General features: G+C 44.2%; 1 protein-coding gene across 1 annotated transcript in view; it reads left to right on the top strand.

The window, feature by feature from the left end:
• Positions 1-1,649: 1,649 nt before the first annotated feature.
• The window catches only part of LOC124544861, a 327,198-nt gene continuing 309,624 nt past the window's right edge, over positions 1,650-19,223 (top strand). Inside the window, exon 1 of the mRNA XM_047123572.1 lies at positions 1,650-1,845. Coding sequence (XP_046979528.1) covers positions 1,795-1,845 — 51 coding nt within the window. The 5' untranslated portion in view covers positions 1,650-1,794. The remainder of the gene's footprint in view (positions 1,846-19,223) is intronic.

The following is a 19,223-nucleotide window of genomic DNA, read 5'->3' as shown; positions in this document are numbered from 1 at the left end:
AGGTTCGAATCCTGCCTCGGGCATGGATGTGTGTGATGTCCTTAGGTTAGTTAGGTTTAACTAGTTCTCAGTTCTAGGGGACTTATGACCACCGATGTTAAGTCCCATAGTGCTCAGAGCCATTTTGAACATGTCAGTTCTAGTATAATATATTTGTCCCATGAATACCCGTTTATCATCTGCATTTCTTCTTGGTGTAGCAATTTTAATGGCCAGTGGTGTATGTCCTCCCCCGGAAGAGGCTATATGTGACTTACAATTGTAGATTGTGACGTAAGGACGACGATAGTGGAAGTTTGGGTCTGGTCGTCATTCGCGCACGGATAGCCGAAGCGGTTAAGGCAACCGCTTACGTAAAGCGTGTAATCTGGGTTAGAGTACCGGTCCGGCACAGAATTTCACTGTCGTCATTGTAATGAACAACCGAAGGTGGTTCATATTCGCATATTCGCATTCAGCAGGAGTGAAGGAAGAACTTGCCATTTTCTCTACATCTACATCTACATCCATACTCCGCAAGCCACCTGACGGTGTGTGGCGGAGGGTATCTTGAGTACCTCTATCGATTCTCCCTTCTATTCCAGTCTCGTATTGTTCGTGGAAAGAAGGATTGTCGGTATGCTTCTGTGTGGGCTCTAATCTCTCTGATTTTGTCCTCATGGTCTCTCCGCGATATATACGTAGGAGGGAGCAATATACTGCTTGACTCTTCGGTGAAGGTATGTTCTCGAAACTTTAACAAAAGCCCGTACCGAGCTACTGAGCGTCTCTCCTGCAGAGTCTTCCACTGGAGTTTATCTATCATCTCCGTAACGCTTTCGCGATTACTAAATGATCCTGTAACGAAGCGCGCTGCTCTCCGTTGGGTCTTCTCTATCTCTTCTATCAACCCTATCTGGTACGGATCCCACACTGCTGAGCAGTATTCAAGCAGTGGTCGAACAAGCGTACTGTAACCTACTTCCTTTGTTTTCGGATTGCATTTCCTTAGGATTCTTCCAATGAATCTCAGTCTGGCATCTGCTTTACCCACGATCAACTTTATATGATCATTCCGTTTTAAATCACTCCTAATGCGTACTCCCAGATAATTTGTGGAATTAACTGGTTCCAGTTGCTGACCTGCTATTTTGTAGCTAAATGATAAGGGATCTATCTTTCTACGTACTCGCAGCACATTTCCCGACGCAGGACAGAACCTTCCTTCTCCAGAATACCGATAGCTGGCTCGGGGTTATCACCGTAGCTGACGGGCGAGTACACAGGTGCGGCCGGGTAATGATATGTCAAAAAAGCCGGAATAAACGGGAGATGAATACGCATTCCACTTACGTACATTCATCGAATCGCGCGTCACCGTTCCAGGTCCGAACAGGGAAATGTGAAGCGCAAAATAGCAGCTGGAAAGCTGTGCTAGGAAAGGGCGACGCTTCCGGCGCCTAGCACGAGGAGGTACCGGGCCGTGCCCGCGTTCCGGGACGCGCCGCAGTGACGCGCGGGCGGTGCGCCTCTGCAAGTGACTCAGGGACGGCGGCGCGCCTTTTGCGTGGCCGGGCAGCGCCGGCCCCCCCACCCTGGCCGCGCCGGCCACGCCTGCGGACCCGCGCCGCCGCCAGCCGCCAGCCGCTGCCCGCCAGACGCCAGTCAGTAGACGCGCGGCCGTCAGCTGATCGGCTGCCTGCTCGCCCGCTAGCCCCACCTGCCCTGTGCGCCCCGCGCTGCACTCCGCTGTCCGACGTCCCGACCCGCCGCGCCGACTCCACTCGAATCGAATCGAACCGACTGTCATCGATCATGACGAATCGCTCCGTGTTCGCCCGAGGCCTGCTGGTCGCCACGTTGTCGGTAAGTCGATCACACAGAGGGTGGAACATTCATTTCTTTATTTCTCTGTAAGTCGAACTTATCTTAGAAGCTAGATTAAGGAAAGGCAAACCCACGTTTCTAGCATTTGTAGACTTAGAGAAAGCTTTTGACAATGTTGACTGGAATACCCTCTTTCAAATTCTGAAGGTGGCAGGGGTAAAATACAGGGAGCGAAAGGCTATTTACAATTTGTACAGAAACCAGACGGCAGCTAAGGAGCACAAAAGGGAAGCAGTGGTTAGGAAGGGAGTCAGACAGGGTTGTAGCCTCTCCCCGATCTTATTCAATCTGTATATTGAGCAAGCAGTGGAGGAAACAAAAGAAAATACGGAGTAGGTATTAAAATCCATGGAGAAGAAATAAAAACTTTGAGGTTCGCCGATGACATTGTAATTCTGTCAGAGACAGCAAAGGACTTGGAAGAGCAGTTGAACGGAATGGACAGTGTCATGAAAGGAGAGTATAAGATGAACATCAACAAAAGCAAAACGAGGATAATGGAATGTAGTCGAATTAAGTCGGGTGATGCTGAGGGAATTAGATTAGGAAATGAGACACTTAAAGTAGTAAAGGAGTTTTGCTATTTGGGGAGCAAAATAACTGATGACGGTCAAAGTATAGAGGATATCAAATGTAGACTGACAATGGTAAGGAAAGCGTTTCTGAAGAAGAGAAATTTGTTAACATCGAGTATTCATTTAAGTGTCAGGAAGTCGTTTCTGAAAGTATTTGTATGGAGCGTAGCCATGTATGGAAGTGAAACATGGACGATTACTAGTTTGGACAAGAAGAGAATAGAAGCTTTCGAAATGTGGTGCTACAGAACAATGCTGAATATTAGATGGGTAGATCATATAACTAATGAGGAGGTATTGGATAGGATTGGGCAATGTATTCGCAATACATTACATTTGTCTGTGGTAAGGGTCAGTAGCCACTCCCTGCACCAAGTACCTATCGGCTGCAGACCTTCCTGCATTTCGCTATAATTTTCTAATGTTGCAACTTCTCTGTATACTACAGCATCATCCGCGAAAAGCCGCATGGAACTTCCGACACTATCTGTTCAGTACAAAATGTCGAATCAAAACATCTTCAACCGTCTAAATTTCCAGTCGATATTTTATTTGAGCAATCAGTTTCAGTGCTACATCACACCATCTTCAGGCTCTCTGAACATGTGGGAAGGATCCCATCTCCGGTCCAGTCGAAACAGGGGCCAGCATTCAGTGACAGGTATCCGTGGATTTCTTCCGCACACAGCAATCCCTTCGATCACTACTTGCCGGTCGAATGGATTGCTGTCTTAAGAAGAAATCTACGGTTATCTGTCACTGAATGCTGGCCCCCATGTTGATCCTTTCCACACAGCTGTCAGGGAGCCTGGAGATGGTGTAATTTAGGACCGAAACTGGTTGCTCAAATAAAATAACGACTGGAAATCTAGACGACTCTAGTTGTTTTGAATCGACATTTTATCTATTTATTCAGCGTATACATGTCCGCCCCCGGTAGCTAAGCGGTCAGCGCGAGAGAATGTCAAAGCCCGGGTTCGATTCCCGGCTGGGTCGGTGATTTTTCTCCGCTCAGGAACTGCGCGTTGTGTTGTCATCATCATCATCATTTCATCCCCATCGACGCGCAAGTCGCCGAAGTGGCGTCAAATCGAAAGACTTGCACCCGGCGAGCGGTCTACCCGACTGGAGGCCCTAGTCACACGACATTTACATTTTATAGCGCATACATGCAACATTACATGCATACTTTACATGCAACTAGGGTTACAGACGTAATGGACAGAAACTATACAAAAATATGAAAAATTAACAATTTTGTAAACAAGATAGGTATAAAATAAATTTTACCAGGAGTCTCTCCTAACAGCCGCCATACGCATATTCTCTGGTGTTTCCGCAGGTATCTGCAATTTCGTTTTTGCAATGTGTAGCTCAACTCAGCCCTAATAAACGGAGCTCATCGCGTCTTGTATACGACATCCAGAGTCGACGTAAAGCGTTGGTCTCTTTCTCCTTGCAAACAACATGCGACATTTGTTTTATCGATATGAATCAACAGGGACAGTAAAAAAAGAATAGTGGCCGAGCGGGTCTAGGCGCTACAGCCTGGAACCGCGCGACCGCTACGGTCGCAGGCTCGAATCCTGCCTCGGGCATGGATGTGTGTGATGTCCTTAGGTTGGTTAGGTTTAAGTAGTTCTACGTTCTAGGGGACTGATGACCTCAGATGTTAAGTCCCATGGTGCTCAGAGCCATTTTTTTGAAAAAAAAAAAAAACGAATAATAACTAGTACTCCAGCAGCGATTGAGTAGCGCTGCTCCAAGGTGGTAGCAGTCAGCACGGGCTAAGACGGTGTTGTCACTCCTGGAGTACTGGCTATACTTCGTGTCTTACTCTCCCTGTTAAGTAACAGCGAACAAATGTCGCACTGGACTAGTGAATGAGTACGTAAAATACCCCTTTAACAAAAAATAATTTTGTTTCTAAAGGGAAACAAACAAACCGACGCTTTCGTACGACACTGGGTTGGGTTGGTTGGGGGAAGAGACCAAACAGCGACGTCATCGGTCTCATCGGATTAGGTAAGGACAGGGAGGGAAGTCGGCCGTGCCCTTTCAAAGGAACCATCCCGGCATTTGCCTGGAGCGATTTAGGGAAATCACGGAAAACCAAAATCAGGATGGCCGGACGCGGGACTGAACCGTCGTCCTTCCGAATGAGATTCCAGTGTGCTAACCACTGCGCCACCTCGCTGGTTGTACGACTCTGGACGCCGCATGAAAGACGTAGTGAGCACTATTTGTTTGGGCTGACTGGAGCTGTAGATTGCAAAAATGAAATTGGAAATATCTACGGAAACATCAGACAAAATGCTCCTGACGACTCTTAGGAGAGAATCCCTGTATATCGATGCGAAGATGTTCGGTCCATTCTAGCGCCGATGGAGATACCTCCACTAAGTATACCTACTTGTAAGAGTGCAGAGAACATTCGCTGCCAAGATGCTGGATGCGCTGTATCGGTGCTCTACGTCCACTGTCTGGAGATCTCATTTCTCCCTGTTGACACATAGTGTCCCAGGAGGACTGCTCAGTTTTCATGGATGTGACAAGAACGCTCATTTGAAGCAAAAACTTCATATGGATATGTGTCCCAATGCAAATGGTTTTCGAGGTAGAACACATTCAGTTTACACCCTTATTTATTTTCTCTGGTGTACAACAGTCGGTAAACAGCACACTTTGTAGCACAGCATACGTTTTGCAAAGTGCCAACCATTGCTCCTGGGACACTGATGCTCCTGGGACACTGACACGTGTATCTGTCGTCTGACAGTCACATACCTACCGTTATGCCTTTCAATATATAGGTTATATATGAAAATTCTTACTAAAGTCTTGTAGGAGTTGTAGACGGAAATTAGTAGATAAAGTTGTGATGGCCAGAAATATTCCATTTGGATACAAACTGCTTCACGATACGCACGCAAACTGAGAAGAGGGCATCGTAGTCAGTTCCTGTTGTAATAATGGCGGGTTTTTAGACAGTATGCCTTTTGCTGTAAGAAATTTTTGAATTTGTTTTTCTGCACTCTTCTCAAACACTTTTTAGAAAGTACCGGCAGAAGATAGATAGGGTGTAATTCCTCATATCTTCTGTTGATCCCCTTTTGAATAGTGGTTTTATATCTGCCTATTGTAATACATTTGGAAAGCATCCCTGCTGAAAACGTCGGTTAATCTAACTGACAGTGGTTGTGACTGCAGATGTGGGTATTTCTCAAGACAGAATTTCGTTTTCCACATCCCATTGGGTGATTTTTTCTAACTGTTTGAAAGATGTGCTTCGATTGTTTTCCAGATTTATGAAACTTACATTGTCTTGATAGGCTGCTAAATCTTTGTCTGACATTACCACATTTAAGAAGAATTCATTGAAACAATTTGACATCTGAACAGGGTTAATTACAGTATCATTTTCAAACCTAATTTTTGAAATCTCATAATTTTTAACTTTGGCTCCTAATTCTTACTGAACAACTGTCTTTGTCTTATTACCCTGTTGGAGGATGAATGTATTATTGACCACTTTTTAGCTGCAACTACTCTTTCCTGAATACAGATCATAGCGATTGACATAGCCTACATAACACAGTCAAGATTTCTGTTTCGTGTAGCTCATTGTGGAGTTCCCATTTTCTAGCATTAGAAATTTTTGTTCATAGTGTAATCCACATTAGTTTACTGCTTGCTTTCTTTTGCCAAGATCTGAGAAGGGAAGTTTCATTAAACACATTTTTAAAGAACTAAGAATGGCGTCACGTCCGACTACAACAACGCTTGCGAGGGAATGATACGTTCACAACTAGGATGGTTGACTGTGGTGCTCCACGGAGGCGCGCGGTCTTCTCTCGACTCTAAAGATGACGTCCTTTGTCACGTAGAAGACGCGATTGCCAGTACTCGAAACACTGCCCATGCCATGGCCTTCTGTGGACCTCGTAAGTCATTGTCTCCGTTGTGTGTGTGTGTGTGTGTGTGTGTGTGTGTGTGTGTGCGTGCGTGTGTGTGTGTGTGTGTGTGTGTGCATGTACTGTCAAGCTTACAATCACCTCTCTTATAAACGCTGTCACTATCATGAAAAAGAACGTTAGCTTGCAACTGTAATGAATCATGACTGATTTCGCCGCTTTAGTAACGTTGAAAAATCTTCTTATCTTCGGCAGCGTTGTCTAGAGGAAATGTCTTTTCGCGGATGATGCTGTAGTATACAGAGAAGTTGCAGCATTAGAAAATTGTAGCGAAATGCAGGAAGATCTGCAGCGGATAGGCACTTGGTGCAGGGAGTGGCAACTGACCCTTAACATAGACAAATGTAATGTATTGCGAATACATAGAAAGAAGGATCCTTTATTGTATGATTATATGATACCGGAACAAACACTGGTAGCAGTTACTTCTGTAAAATATCTGGGAGTATGCGTGCGGAACGATTTGAAGTGGAATGATCATATAAAATTAAATGTTGGTAAGGCGGGTACCAGGTTGAGATTCATTGGGAGAGTGCTTAGAAAATGTAGTCCATCAACAAAGGAGGTGGCTTACAAAACACTCGTTCGACCTATACTTGAGTATTGCTCATCAGTGTGGGATCCGTACCAGATCGGTCTGACGGAGGAGATAGAGAAGATCCAAAGAAGAGCGGCGCGTTTCGTCACAGGGTTATTTGGTAACCGTGATAGCGTTACGGAGATGTTTAATAAACTCAAGTGGCAGACTCTGCAAGAGAGGCGCTCTGCATCGCGGTGTAGCTTGCTCGCCAGGTTTCGAGAGGGTGCGTTTCTGGATGAGGTATCGAATATATTGCTTCCCCCTACTTATACCTCCCGAGGAGATCACGAATGTAAAATTAGAGAGATTAGAGCGCGCACGGAGGCTTTCAGACAGGCGTTCTTCCCGCGAACCATACGCGACTGGAACAGGAAAGGGAGGTAATGACAGTGGCACGTAAAGTTCCCTCCGCCACACACCGTTGGGTGGCTTGCGGAGTATCAATGTAGATGTAGATGTAGATGTAGATATCATCGTCTTAATAATGATCAGGCTTTTTGATTTCGATATTAAAACACACGTCTTTTTTCTGGTTGAATATTGCGTTCGAAAATAACGCGTGCACATTCGACATTGACTTCAGGTCCCATTTTGATATCATTTACAAGCAAAGTTCACTTGAGTCTATTACACCACGACTCAAAACGGACTATTCACAAAACTGGTCGTAACGTAAGTGGATCATAACCATAACTGTTTTCAACCGTTCGTCTCTCATGGCGCCAAACGCAAGACCAAACACACAGATGTATTTCAAAGCTGTTAGAACGATTTATGAACTGTGATGTGAATCGTCTGTTACAAAAGAAGTCATGTGATATTGTGAAATGCAATTTTTATTGACTTTCATACCTTCAGTTTTATTTATTTCTGCAGTTTTAATGAACTATGCATGTGACAGGATGACTGACCCTTCAGACTTTCTGTATCCTTAAATCCTGAGCATAGGGAATGCTCTAATTAACTTTAGAAACGGTAGAGAAATACTGCTAACCGAAAAGTGCGTCAATAAACCAAACTTTCTGTCAAAAAACAAGAACCGCGCAATTCGACCAAAACAGCTATCAGGTGGGTAAATTCAGAAAGACCAGTAACGATTGATTCAATTTGGAAAAGAGAAACAAGCCAAGTCTGTTACAAGTGGGCGATTTGAATGTGATCCTACCGTGAATTGTATTTTACATCCAAAAGGAACATTTCCGGACATGGATTTCTTATGAAAACTTTATCTACTAAGCCCCCTCGGTAACACCTGTAGTAGGATTTGTAAACACCGTGCGTACCGGATGTATCAGAAATAAAACCAAAAACTCACGTAGTTGAAAGTACACCACAACAGAAGCAAAAATTTTCCAGTAAGCATGGCTCCACAAACGAGCTATTTGAGAGATAACTGCTAATGTGTGCTTACGAGCGGGCACAGACTTCAGTATGAGTTGTTATCCTAGTCAGTACGAATGTAGTTGAAACGCAAACTTTTCGATTAAGTCTCTACCTAACTGGACACAAGTTTCACCCGTGTCCCACCTTAACAAGAAATGCAAAACTACTTCTGCACGTTACTTATTGCAATTTACTATACTGCCGTATCTAATAAAGGAGGTATTGCACGTGGCATCCTCACATTTTGATGCAATTCAGCACTTGCGTCAGCAGTGAGTTACGGTTTCATTTAAGCACTCCGCATCAAATAGTAAGTCTTGAAAAGATTTCACAATTCGCCATTCCAGTTCTTCAAGTGTACAACCTGGAGTGCTGAGATGACTCCAGACAGAAAAATCCAGAGGACTGAGGACACGTAACCTTAAATGCCGAGGTACAGGCCCTATTCGGTGTATCCATCTTGAACCATATCGATAAGTTGGATGACGTCTTACGTCAGCAACAAGATGTACGAAACCTTGCACTACCATGCACCTCGGGCATGGATGTGTGATGTCCTTAGGTTAGTTAGGTTTAATTAGTTCTAAGTTCTATGGGACTGATGACCTCAGATGTTAAGTCTCATATTGCTCAGAGCCATTTGAACCATTTTTGCAAATTGCAACTATGTCTCACATTTAAGTCAGTGGTGGAACGTTACTGCATATTCGCATTTCTCTCGCAAACGGCCCGTTTGCCGACCAACGGAGGGCGTTCAGTAACTAATGCAAGACATTTTTTTCTGAAAGCAGGTTGGCTTTATTCAGTATTCCAGTAAAAATATTATTGCCCACTCTTTTGGCTACAAAACCCTGTTTTTCATCATAATCACTGTTCAGTGCCATCAGCCATATGCCACATTACTGGCAGGGCCTGTGCGTTCGCATGGTACCACTCTACTTGCTGGACGTCGGAGCCAACGTCTTACTGCATCAGTAACCTCCACCGCCAGTACAAGCAATTCTGCATAGATGATCAAAAAATTGGATCAAATGGCTCTGAGCACTATGGGACTTAACATCTGAGGTGATCAGTCCCATATAACTTATAACTACTTAAACCTAACTAACCTAATGACATCACACACATCCATGCCCGAGGCAGGATTCGAACCTGCGACTGTAGCGCTCGCGCGGTTCCAGACTGAAGCGCCTAGAACAGCTTGGCCACAAAAGCCGGCCCATAGATGATCCTTCGTTGCTCTTTGTCTTCTGCTTGACGTCGAGGAACCCACCGGGCACATACCTTTGAGTACCCCAAAAGGTGGACGAGTGTGACAGCACTACGGCAGAGATGTCCAGCTGTGTTTGAGGGTGTTTGATGATGATCCGTCGATCACCTCGAATGAGAGTGTCCGCACGTTCCAACACTGCAGGAGTCACCTCTGTGTGCGGCCGGCCGCACGCGAGAGTTCGCGCGACATTGCTGTAATGATGACAGACGCCTCGCTCAACGACTCACCGTGCTTTTGTTCACTGCATTCTGCAAGCGCCCCTGAATATCTGCGGTGCTCTAGTTTTCCACCAAAAGAAACTCAATGACATCTCTCTGCTTGGAATGCACCTGTATTGTGGACGCTAATTTGAAGGTTATGTACAACGCCACCACGTATCGGAACTTCAGGAAATGAAGCGATGATATTCCAAAATGTTCCATAACAAATTTCGCATTTTTTGAACCGAAACCGACCGAGAAAAAAAATGTGCTGCATTGCTTATTGAACGCCCCACGTATTTACCAATAATTTCAGCAGTATCAGTTACCGCACTTAATAGTAATTCATCCTCTAGACAAAGAACTGGACGAAAGTAGTGCGTAGACATGTATAATGGATGCATACTTAATTAAATACACACATGTCGTTTGCTCCTCGTAATACTGAGCTAGCATCATTCATATGGTGTTTGTGGACATAAACTCAGTTTCATTTCGTGATATGTAGGTGAAACCAGTTCAGAGATTGCGCATGAAGTGATTCACATGAAGGGCAAAGTTTCCTGCGTTATAATTTTTGATCTCAGTTGTTGGGACACAATCAAATTATTATTATTATTATTTTGGATGGTGATGGCAAAATGCGAAGAATAATCAATGTGTTCAACAGTCACTGTGTCAGGCTACTGTGGGGAACCGATCTGTCCTCGCATGTTCACCACACTGCTACGCGGAAAGTTTCCGCGGACGTTAAGGCACCGGTTCAGCAACCTGGGGGCTGAAATCCCCGTATGATTCAGTTATATCGCTTAAGGAAATTGCCGGGATGGATCCACTGCAATGAACGTGTTAACTTCCTCCCGCCTCGCTGTCCAATGGCGTGTTCCGTCTACAATGACCTCATCGTCGACGGGACACTAAACGCTATTTGCCGTTCCATCAACCTATTGCAGTAGACTTCAGCCACAATCACTGTTTATTCTTAACGTTTTGCTCTCACTGCAATCAAACATGGAACTGGGAAACGCATCAAACCCATATTCCAGTCCATCCATCCAGACTTACATTTTCTGCGTATTCTCTAAATCATTTAAGCCAAACGCCTTGTTGCCGCCTTTCGAAGGGGGCACAGCTGGTTTCTTCCCTTATCCTTGTCTTTCTGATTCCTTACACTGTCTAGTAACTTTATCGATTAGGCATAAACAAAACATTCTGGCTTTCTTTCCTTGCACCAGACCAATATGAATGATAATTAATTGAAACCCTCAGCTGCCGACAGGTGTTGTTGATATACCTCGATGGGGACAGCTGAAAAGGTCTGCCCCGAGCGGGCCTCGAACCCGGGATCTCCTTCTTACATGCCAGATGCTCTAGCCATCTGAGCCACCTAGGACACAGATGAACAGCTGTCCCCATCGAGATATTTCAACAACACCTGTCGGCAGCGGAGGGTTTCAATTAATTATCATTTATTCTAGAGATGCTGCACGGTCATCAATGGTATCTGTTCTTTCGAGAACAGTTACTACCTTCATATATAGACAGTATGAGGTCGTCCTTCGGTCGGACAGATATAAGATGGAGACCATTTTTACTTCTAATAAGAACCTAAGCAATGTGTTACATGATTATTGCCGGCCAGAGTGGCCGAGAGGTTCTAGGCGCTACAGTCTGGAACCACGCGACCGCTGCGGTCGCAGGTGCGAATCCTACCCCGGGCATGGATGTGTGTGATGTCCTTAGGTTAGTTAGGTTTAAGTAGTTCTAAGTTCTACGGGACTGATGACCTCAGAAGTTAAGTCCCATAGTGCTCAGAGTCATTTGAACCTTTTTTTTTTTTTTTACGTTATTATCAGAGATCATATGAAACATCCCATCGGTACTTTTTTTATTTTCTTGTTTTAGTGACTGCAACTACACATGGCAAAAAATTAAAAATATTTGTAGGAATGCCATACAAAATGCACCAGACGTCTGTCAATAGGAACAGTCGCAGTAACAGAGTAAAACGGGTTTCGACCCTTGCCTTTCGCGGGCAGTGTTCTTAGGGGCTGAAGTATCGAGTTACAGCTCGAGTTCACTATCTATGACAGCGGGTCGTGAATATTTCCTGGATAGCTCACTCGAGAAGAGCGCTGCCGGCGAAAGAGAAAGAACTGTGCTCGAGTCCCGTTCGAACACACAGTTTTACTTTACCAGCTAGGTTCACAACACTGCACATTCTTCCGTAGAGTGAAAGACTCAAATCTGGATTCGCTAAAACCTCTGTACTCTGCTTACGGAAATATGGATTCTCGTAAGATTATCAAGAGCCAAATAAAAAACTGAGCACTATGGGACTTAACTTCTGAGGTCATCAGTCCCCTAGAACTTAGAACTACTTAAACCTAACTAACCTAAGGACATCACACACATCCATTCCCGAGGCAGGATTCGAACCTGTGACCGTAGCGGTCACGCGGTTCCAGACTGCAGCGCCTAGAACCGCACGGCCACTCCGGCCGGCCGCGATTTCGTTTCGTGAAACCAAAGCACACATTGCGCTTTCTCCTGCTTCGATGCCATTTCGCCAGCAACTAACATGACCTAACAGACCGCGTCGGTGTTGTGGAGCACTAGCGCCATCTATTGGTCACAACAACTAGTAACTCTAACCTATGTAACGGCATCAAATGTAACTTATTATGTCAAACGGTAATTGTGTTATAAATTTTTATAATCAGGTTAAGACTTTGTCTCACCCTGTACTTGGATGGTTCTTTCGATAAGGCCGAGTGATCCGTGTGTAATAACCTATCATGTGGTAAATTATTCTTTCCTTATTACGTTATGGACTTAAAGAAAAGGAAGGTGCTTGGTCTCATAAATTTGATCCTGTCACGTACTCCACATTACTTGATTGGATTTGAACGTATGACCAATAAATTATGCGCCTTAGACATTTATTAATCAGATGTGATGTGACAGAAGTCATGAGATAGGGACATGTGCTTATACAGATGGCGCTGGTATCGCGTATACAAGTTACAAAAGGTAATTGATAAAGCTGTCGTTGCTAGTCAGGTGATTTCATGTGAAAAGGTTTCCGACGTGATTACGGCCGCACGAAGGGATTTGAACCCGAAATGGTAGTTGGAGTTAGACGCATGGTACATTCCATTTCGGAAATCGTTACGGAATTCAACATTCGGAGATCCGTAGTGCCAAGAACGTGCCGAGAATACGAAATTTCACGGACAATGGAGTGGCCGACGGGACTCACTTAACGGCAGAGAGCAGTGGGATTAGGATAGAGCTGTCATGGCTAACAGACAAGCAACACAGAGTGGTTCAAATGGTTCAAATGGCTCTGAGCACTATGGGACTTAACTTCTGAGGTCATCAGTCTCCTAAAACTTAGAACCACTTAAACCTAACTAACCTAAGGACATCACACACATCCATGCCCGAGGCAGGATTCGAACCTGCGACCTAGCGGTCGCGCGGTTCCGAACTGTAGCGCTTAGAACCGCTTGGCCATCCCGGCCGGCCAACACAGAGTGAAATAACCGTAGAGACTAAGGAGAGATGTACGATTAACGTATCCTTTAGGACAGTGCGGCGAAAATAGGCGTTAACGGGCTATGGCAGCTGACGACAGCCGTGAGTTCGTTTGCTAACAGCACTATATCGCCTGCAGCGCCTCTCCTGTGATCGTAACCACATCGGTTGGACCCTAGACAGCCGGAAACCTTGGCCTCGTCAGACGAGTCCCGATTTCAGTTGGTAAGAGGTGATTGTAGGGTTCGACTGTGGCAGACACATCATGAAACCATGGACCCGAGTTGACAACAAGGCACTGTGCTGGCTGATGCGGCTCCTTCATGGTGTGGTGGGCATTTATCTGGTCTGCTCCAAATGAACCGATCATTGACAGTAAATGGTTATGTTCGGCTACTTGGAGACGATTTGGAGGCACTTCTGGTCTTCATGTCCTTCCCCCCCCCCCCCCCCCCCCCTCATAAAAAAATAAAATAAAACAAAAAAAGGATGGAATTTTTATGGATAACAATGCGCCGTGTCATCGGTTTGAAAAACATTCGGTATAATTCGAGAGAATGTTTTGGCTACCCAGATCGTCCGAGATGAATCCTATCGAAGATTTACGGGACAATTGACTGGACAGTTAATGCACAAAATCCTTCACTGGCAACACTTCGTAATTAAGGACGGCTATAGAGGAAGCATAGATCAATATTTTTGCAGGGCACTTCCAACGATTTGTTGAGTCCATGCGGCTGGTCCCGGCGGAGGTTCGAGTCCTCCCTCGGGCATGGGTGTGTGTGTTTGTCTTTAGGATAATTTAGGTTAAGTAGTGTGTAAGCTTAGGGACTGATGACCTTAGCAGTTAAGTCCCAAAAGATTTCACACACATCTGAGTCCATGCCACGTCGGGTTGCTGCATTATGCCAGGCAAAAGGCGATGCGACACGATATTAGGAGGTGACTTTTGTTACGTCAGTGTAGATAAGGTTGTAACCTCCCAACAGTAAAATAATGTGAATAATATTCACATTTAGTGTAACCTCCCAATAGAAAAGTTTCGAAACCTCCCAACAGTAAAAAATATAACTATAACATTTACATTTAGCGTAACTTCCCAATAAATAAATTGCGTAACCTATCAATAATAAAGTGTGACTAATCTCTCAATAAAAAATTGTGGCTCACTTAAAACCTTTCAATAACTGACTGTGAATTTAAACTGGTAAATTTTGGACGTCAGCAGTGCTGCGTCATGGTCCTGAAAGATCATTCTGAATAAATAGAAAATTCTTCCTTCAATAAGGTCGCCGGATAACGCATATATATCTGCTCCTATAAGAAATGTTTCTGGCATAGCCGAGTGCAATGCTGGCCGATAGATTTGTCACGTATAAAAAGAAACAACTGATTTTCCTTTACAATAATCGGGATGACCGTGGATTCGAGAAATTAGTAAATTCTTTAAATTGAAATGAATGATTGTAAAAAGTTAATTGTTACAAGAAAGATTATTATTAAGAGATTTCTTTTTAAAAGCATTTACATGGGGCTTGATATAACAATATTACATATGCGCGAGGCTGCTTTTACCTTATACTACAATGCTCAGGCACCGCCATCGCTCCCCACGCCGGGCCAGCCAACTCCACACACACGACTGCTAGCTAGCCACTACTTACTCCTACTGCTACACAGTTCCTACTGCATACAACACTGCTCTTTGGTCTGAGATTCTCTTATAACTTACATATCGCAGGCAGCGCGAGCAATCCATCGAAATTACATCTGCTTGAGTGCGCTAGCAACAAATTCCTTAATCATGGACCTCTTACAAGGTCTAGAACTTAGAACTTGTGATGTGATTATCAAAAGAAATAACCACGTCAGCGTGAGAAATCGGCACCCTTTAGAACACAGGATGGCCTGCACGGGCGCACTAATTTTACAAAGGAACGGCACAGTCTTGTCCTCGCATGCCACTTATCAATGCAACATACATAACGCGCTGCCATGTGCTCCCCTCACAGACTGTTCCTTCTGACCAACCTATTACTCTTATCCTGTCTCCATCGCAACTCTTAACGACTGTACTAGAATGGGTGGCGTTGTTATCTCGTGCTCTCCAGGGTCAAAATGGCAATACACGTGATTAAACATCTCTATTAGCACATTGTTCAAGAGGTGTAGTCGAATATTAGCCACTGCTGCCCTTGGCTTTTATCTGCTAAGGCAGTTTCTCATTACGTTAGATGTATCCGGAATTTCAGAACAGTTGTTGTACTTGTACATTAAGATCCGCCTAACAGCTTTGCTAACAGCTTCTGGACCCGCATATATGTTTCACAGGTCGATGTGAGTGATTTTGGGACTTTTAGTGTAAGTTTCTGACGTAGACGTAGACGTAGAGAGCGTTACGGAGATGCTGAACAAGCTCCAGTGGCGGACACTTCAAGAAAGGCGTTACGCAATACGGAGAGGTTTATTATCGAAATTACGAGAGAGCACATTCCGGGAAGAGATGGGCAACATATTACTACCGCCCACATATATCTCGCGTAATGATCACAACGAAAAGATCCGAGAAATTAGAGCAAATACGGAGACTTACAAGCAGTCGTTCTTCCCACGCACAATTCGTGAATGGAACAGGGAAGGGGGGATCAGATAGTGGTACAATAATTACCCTCCGCCACACACCGTAAGGTGGCTCGCGGAGTATAGATGTAGATGTAGATGTAGATGTAGACATAAGTTGAGTTGTCTTGTTTTGATGTTTTGGAGAGAACTGATGCCTCCCTTCTCACAAAAAGCAGGAAGCGACCAGTCAAATCTTTAACATGTGAATCTGTGGAGCAGGCCACCACTAAGCTATCTTTTGTATCCCCATTGCGTTATTCCGTGAGGTGAGCTCTGAGGCCGAACTCGGAACATTTGCGAATAATCTAATTAAGAGCTGTACTCCAGCACATGTTTATTTACGAGTATATCGTTATTCCCCCCCCCCCATGAACTATGGACCTTGCCGTTGGTGGGGAGGCTTGCGTGGCTCAGCGATACAGATAGCCGTACCGTAGGTGCAACCACAACGGAGGGATATCTGTTGAGAGGCCAGACAAACGTGTGCTTCCTGAAGAGGGGCAGCAGCCTTTTCAGTAGTTGCAAGGGCAACAGTCTGGATGATTGACTGATCTGGCCTTGTAACAATAACCAAAACGGCCTTGCTGTGCTGGAACTGCGAACGGCTGAAAGCAAGGGGAAACTACAGCCGTAATTTTTCCCGAGGGCATGCAGCTTTACTGTACGATTAAATGATGATGGCGTCCTCTTGGGTAAAATATTCCGGAGGTAAAATAGTCCCCCATTCGGATCTCCGGGCGGGGACTACTCAAGAGGATGTCGTTATCAGGAGAAAGAAAACTGGCGTTCTACGGATCGGAGCGTGGAATGTCGTCCCTTAATCGGGTAGGTAGGTTAGAAAATTTAAAAAGGGAAATGGAGAGGTTAAAGTTAGATATAGTGGGAATTAGTGAAGTTCGGTGGCAGGAGGAACAAGACTTCTGGTCAGGTGACTACAGGTTTATAAACACCAAATCAAATAGGGGTAATGCAGGAGTAGGTTTAATAATGAATAGGAAAATAGGAATGCGGGTAAGCTACTACAAACAGCATAGTGAACGCATTATTGTGGCCAAGATAGATACGAAGCCCACACCTATTACAGTAGTACATGTTTATATGCCAACTAGCTCTGCAGATGACGAAGAAATTGGAGAAATGTATGATGAAATAAAAGAAATTATTCAGATTGTGAAGGGAGACGAAAATTTAATAGTCATGGGTGACTGGAATTCGAGTAAAGGGAAAGGGAGAGAAGGAAACGTAGTAGGTGAATATGGATTGGGGCTAAGAAATGAAAGAGGAAGCCGCCTGGTAGAATTTTGCACAGAGCACAACATAATCATAGCTAACACTTGGTTTAAGAATCATGAAAGAAGGTTGTATACATGGAAGAACCCTGGAGGTACTAAAAGGTATCAGATAGATTATATAATGGTAAGACAGAGATTTAGGAACCAGGTTTTAAATTGTAAGACATTTCCAGGGGCAGATGTGGTCTCCGACCACAATCTATTGGTTATGACGTGTAGATTAAAACTGAAGAAACTGCAAAAAGGTGGGAATTTAAGGAGATGAGACCTGGATAAACTGAAAGAACCAGAGGTTGTACAGAGTTTCAGGGAGAGCATAAGGGAACAATTGACAGGAATGGGGGAAAGAAATACAGTAGAAGAAGAATGGGTACCTTTGAGGGATGAGGTAGTGAAGGCAGCAGAGGATCAAGTAGGTAAAAGGACGAGGGCTAGTAGAAATCATTGGGTAACAGAAGAAATATTGAATTTAATTGATGAAAGGAGAAAATATAAAAATCCAGTAAATGAAGCAGGCAAAAAGAAATACAAACGTCTCAAAAATGATATCGACAGGAAGTGCAAAATGGCTAAGCAGGGATGGCTAGAGGACAAATGTAAGGATGTACAGGCTTATCTCACTAGGGGTAAGATAGATACTGCCTACAGGAAAATTAAAGAGACCTTTGGAGATAAGAGAACCACTTGTATGAATATCAAGAGCTCAGATGGAAACCCAGTTCTAAGCACAGAAGGGAAAGCAGAAAGGTGGAAGGAGTATATAGAGGGTCTATACAAGGGCGATGTACTTGAGGACAATATTATGGAAATGGAAGAGGATGTAGATGAAGATGAAATGGGAGATACGATACTGCGTGAAGAGTTTGACAGAGCACTGAAAGACCTGAGTCGAAACAAGGCCCCGGGAGTAGACGACATTCCATTGGAACTACTGATGGCCTTGGGAGAGCCAGTCCTGACAAAACTCTACCATCTGGTGAGCAAGATGTATGAAACAGGCGAAATATCCTCAGACTTCAAGAAGAATATAATAATTCCAATCCCAAAGAAAGCAGGTGTTGACAGATGTGAAAATTACCGAACAATCAGTTTAATAAGCCACAGCTGCAAAATACTACCACGAATTCTTTACAGACGAATGGAAAAACTAGTAGAAGCCAACCTCGGGGAAGATCAGTTTGGATTCCGTAGAAACACTGGGACACGTGAGGCAATACTGACCTTACGACTTATCTTAGAAGAAAGATTAAGGAAAGGCAAACCTACGTTTCTAGCATTTGTAGACTTAGAGAAAGCTTTTGACAATGTTGACTGGAATACTCTCTTTCAAATTCTAAAGGTGGCAGGGGTAAAATACAGGGAGCGAAAGGCTATTTACAACTTGTACAGAAACCAGATGGTAGTTATAAGAGTCGAGGGGCATGAAAGGGAAGCAATGGTTGGGAAGGGAGTAAGACAGGGTTGTAGCCTCTCCCCGATGTTATTCAATCTGTATATTGAGCAAGCAGTAAAGGAAACAAAAGAAAAATTCGGAGTAGGTATTAAAATCCATGGAGAAGAAATAAAAACTTTAAGGTTCGCCGATGACATTTTAATTCTGTCAGAGGCAGCAAAGTACTTGGAAGAGCAGTTGACTGGAATGGACAGTGTCTTGAAAGGAGGATATAAGATGAACATCAACAAAAGCAAAACGAGGATAATGGAATGTAGTCAAATCAAATCGGGTGATGCTGAGGGAATTAGATTAGGAAATGAGACACTTAAAGTAGTAAAGGAGTTTTGCTATTTGGGGAGCAAAATAACTGATGATGGTCGAAGTAGAGAGGATATAAAATGTAGACTGGCAATGGCAAGGAAAGCGTTTCTGAAGAAGAGAAATTTGTTAACATCGAGTATAGATTTAAGTGTCAGGAAGTCG

Source organism: Schistocerca americana, chromosome 8 (genome assembly GCF_021461395.2).
Source record: "Schistocerca americana isolate TAMUIC-IGC-003095 chromosome 8, iqSchAmer2.1, whole genome shotgun sequence".
In the NCBI taxonomy this organism is placed as follows: Eukaryota; Metazoa; Arthropoda; class Insecta; order Orthoptera; family Acrididae; genus Schistocerca; species Schistocerca americana.
The sequence above is the reverse complement of the archived record's forward strand: the minus strand, read 5'-3'. Positions and strand labels throughout refer to the sequence as shown.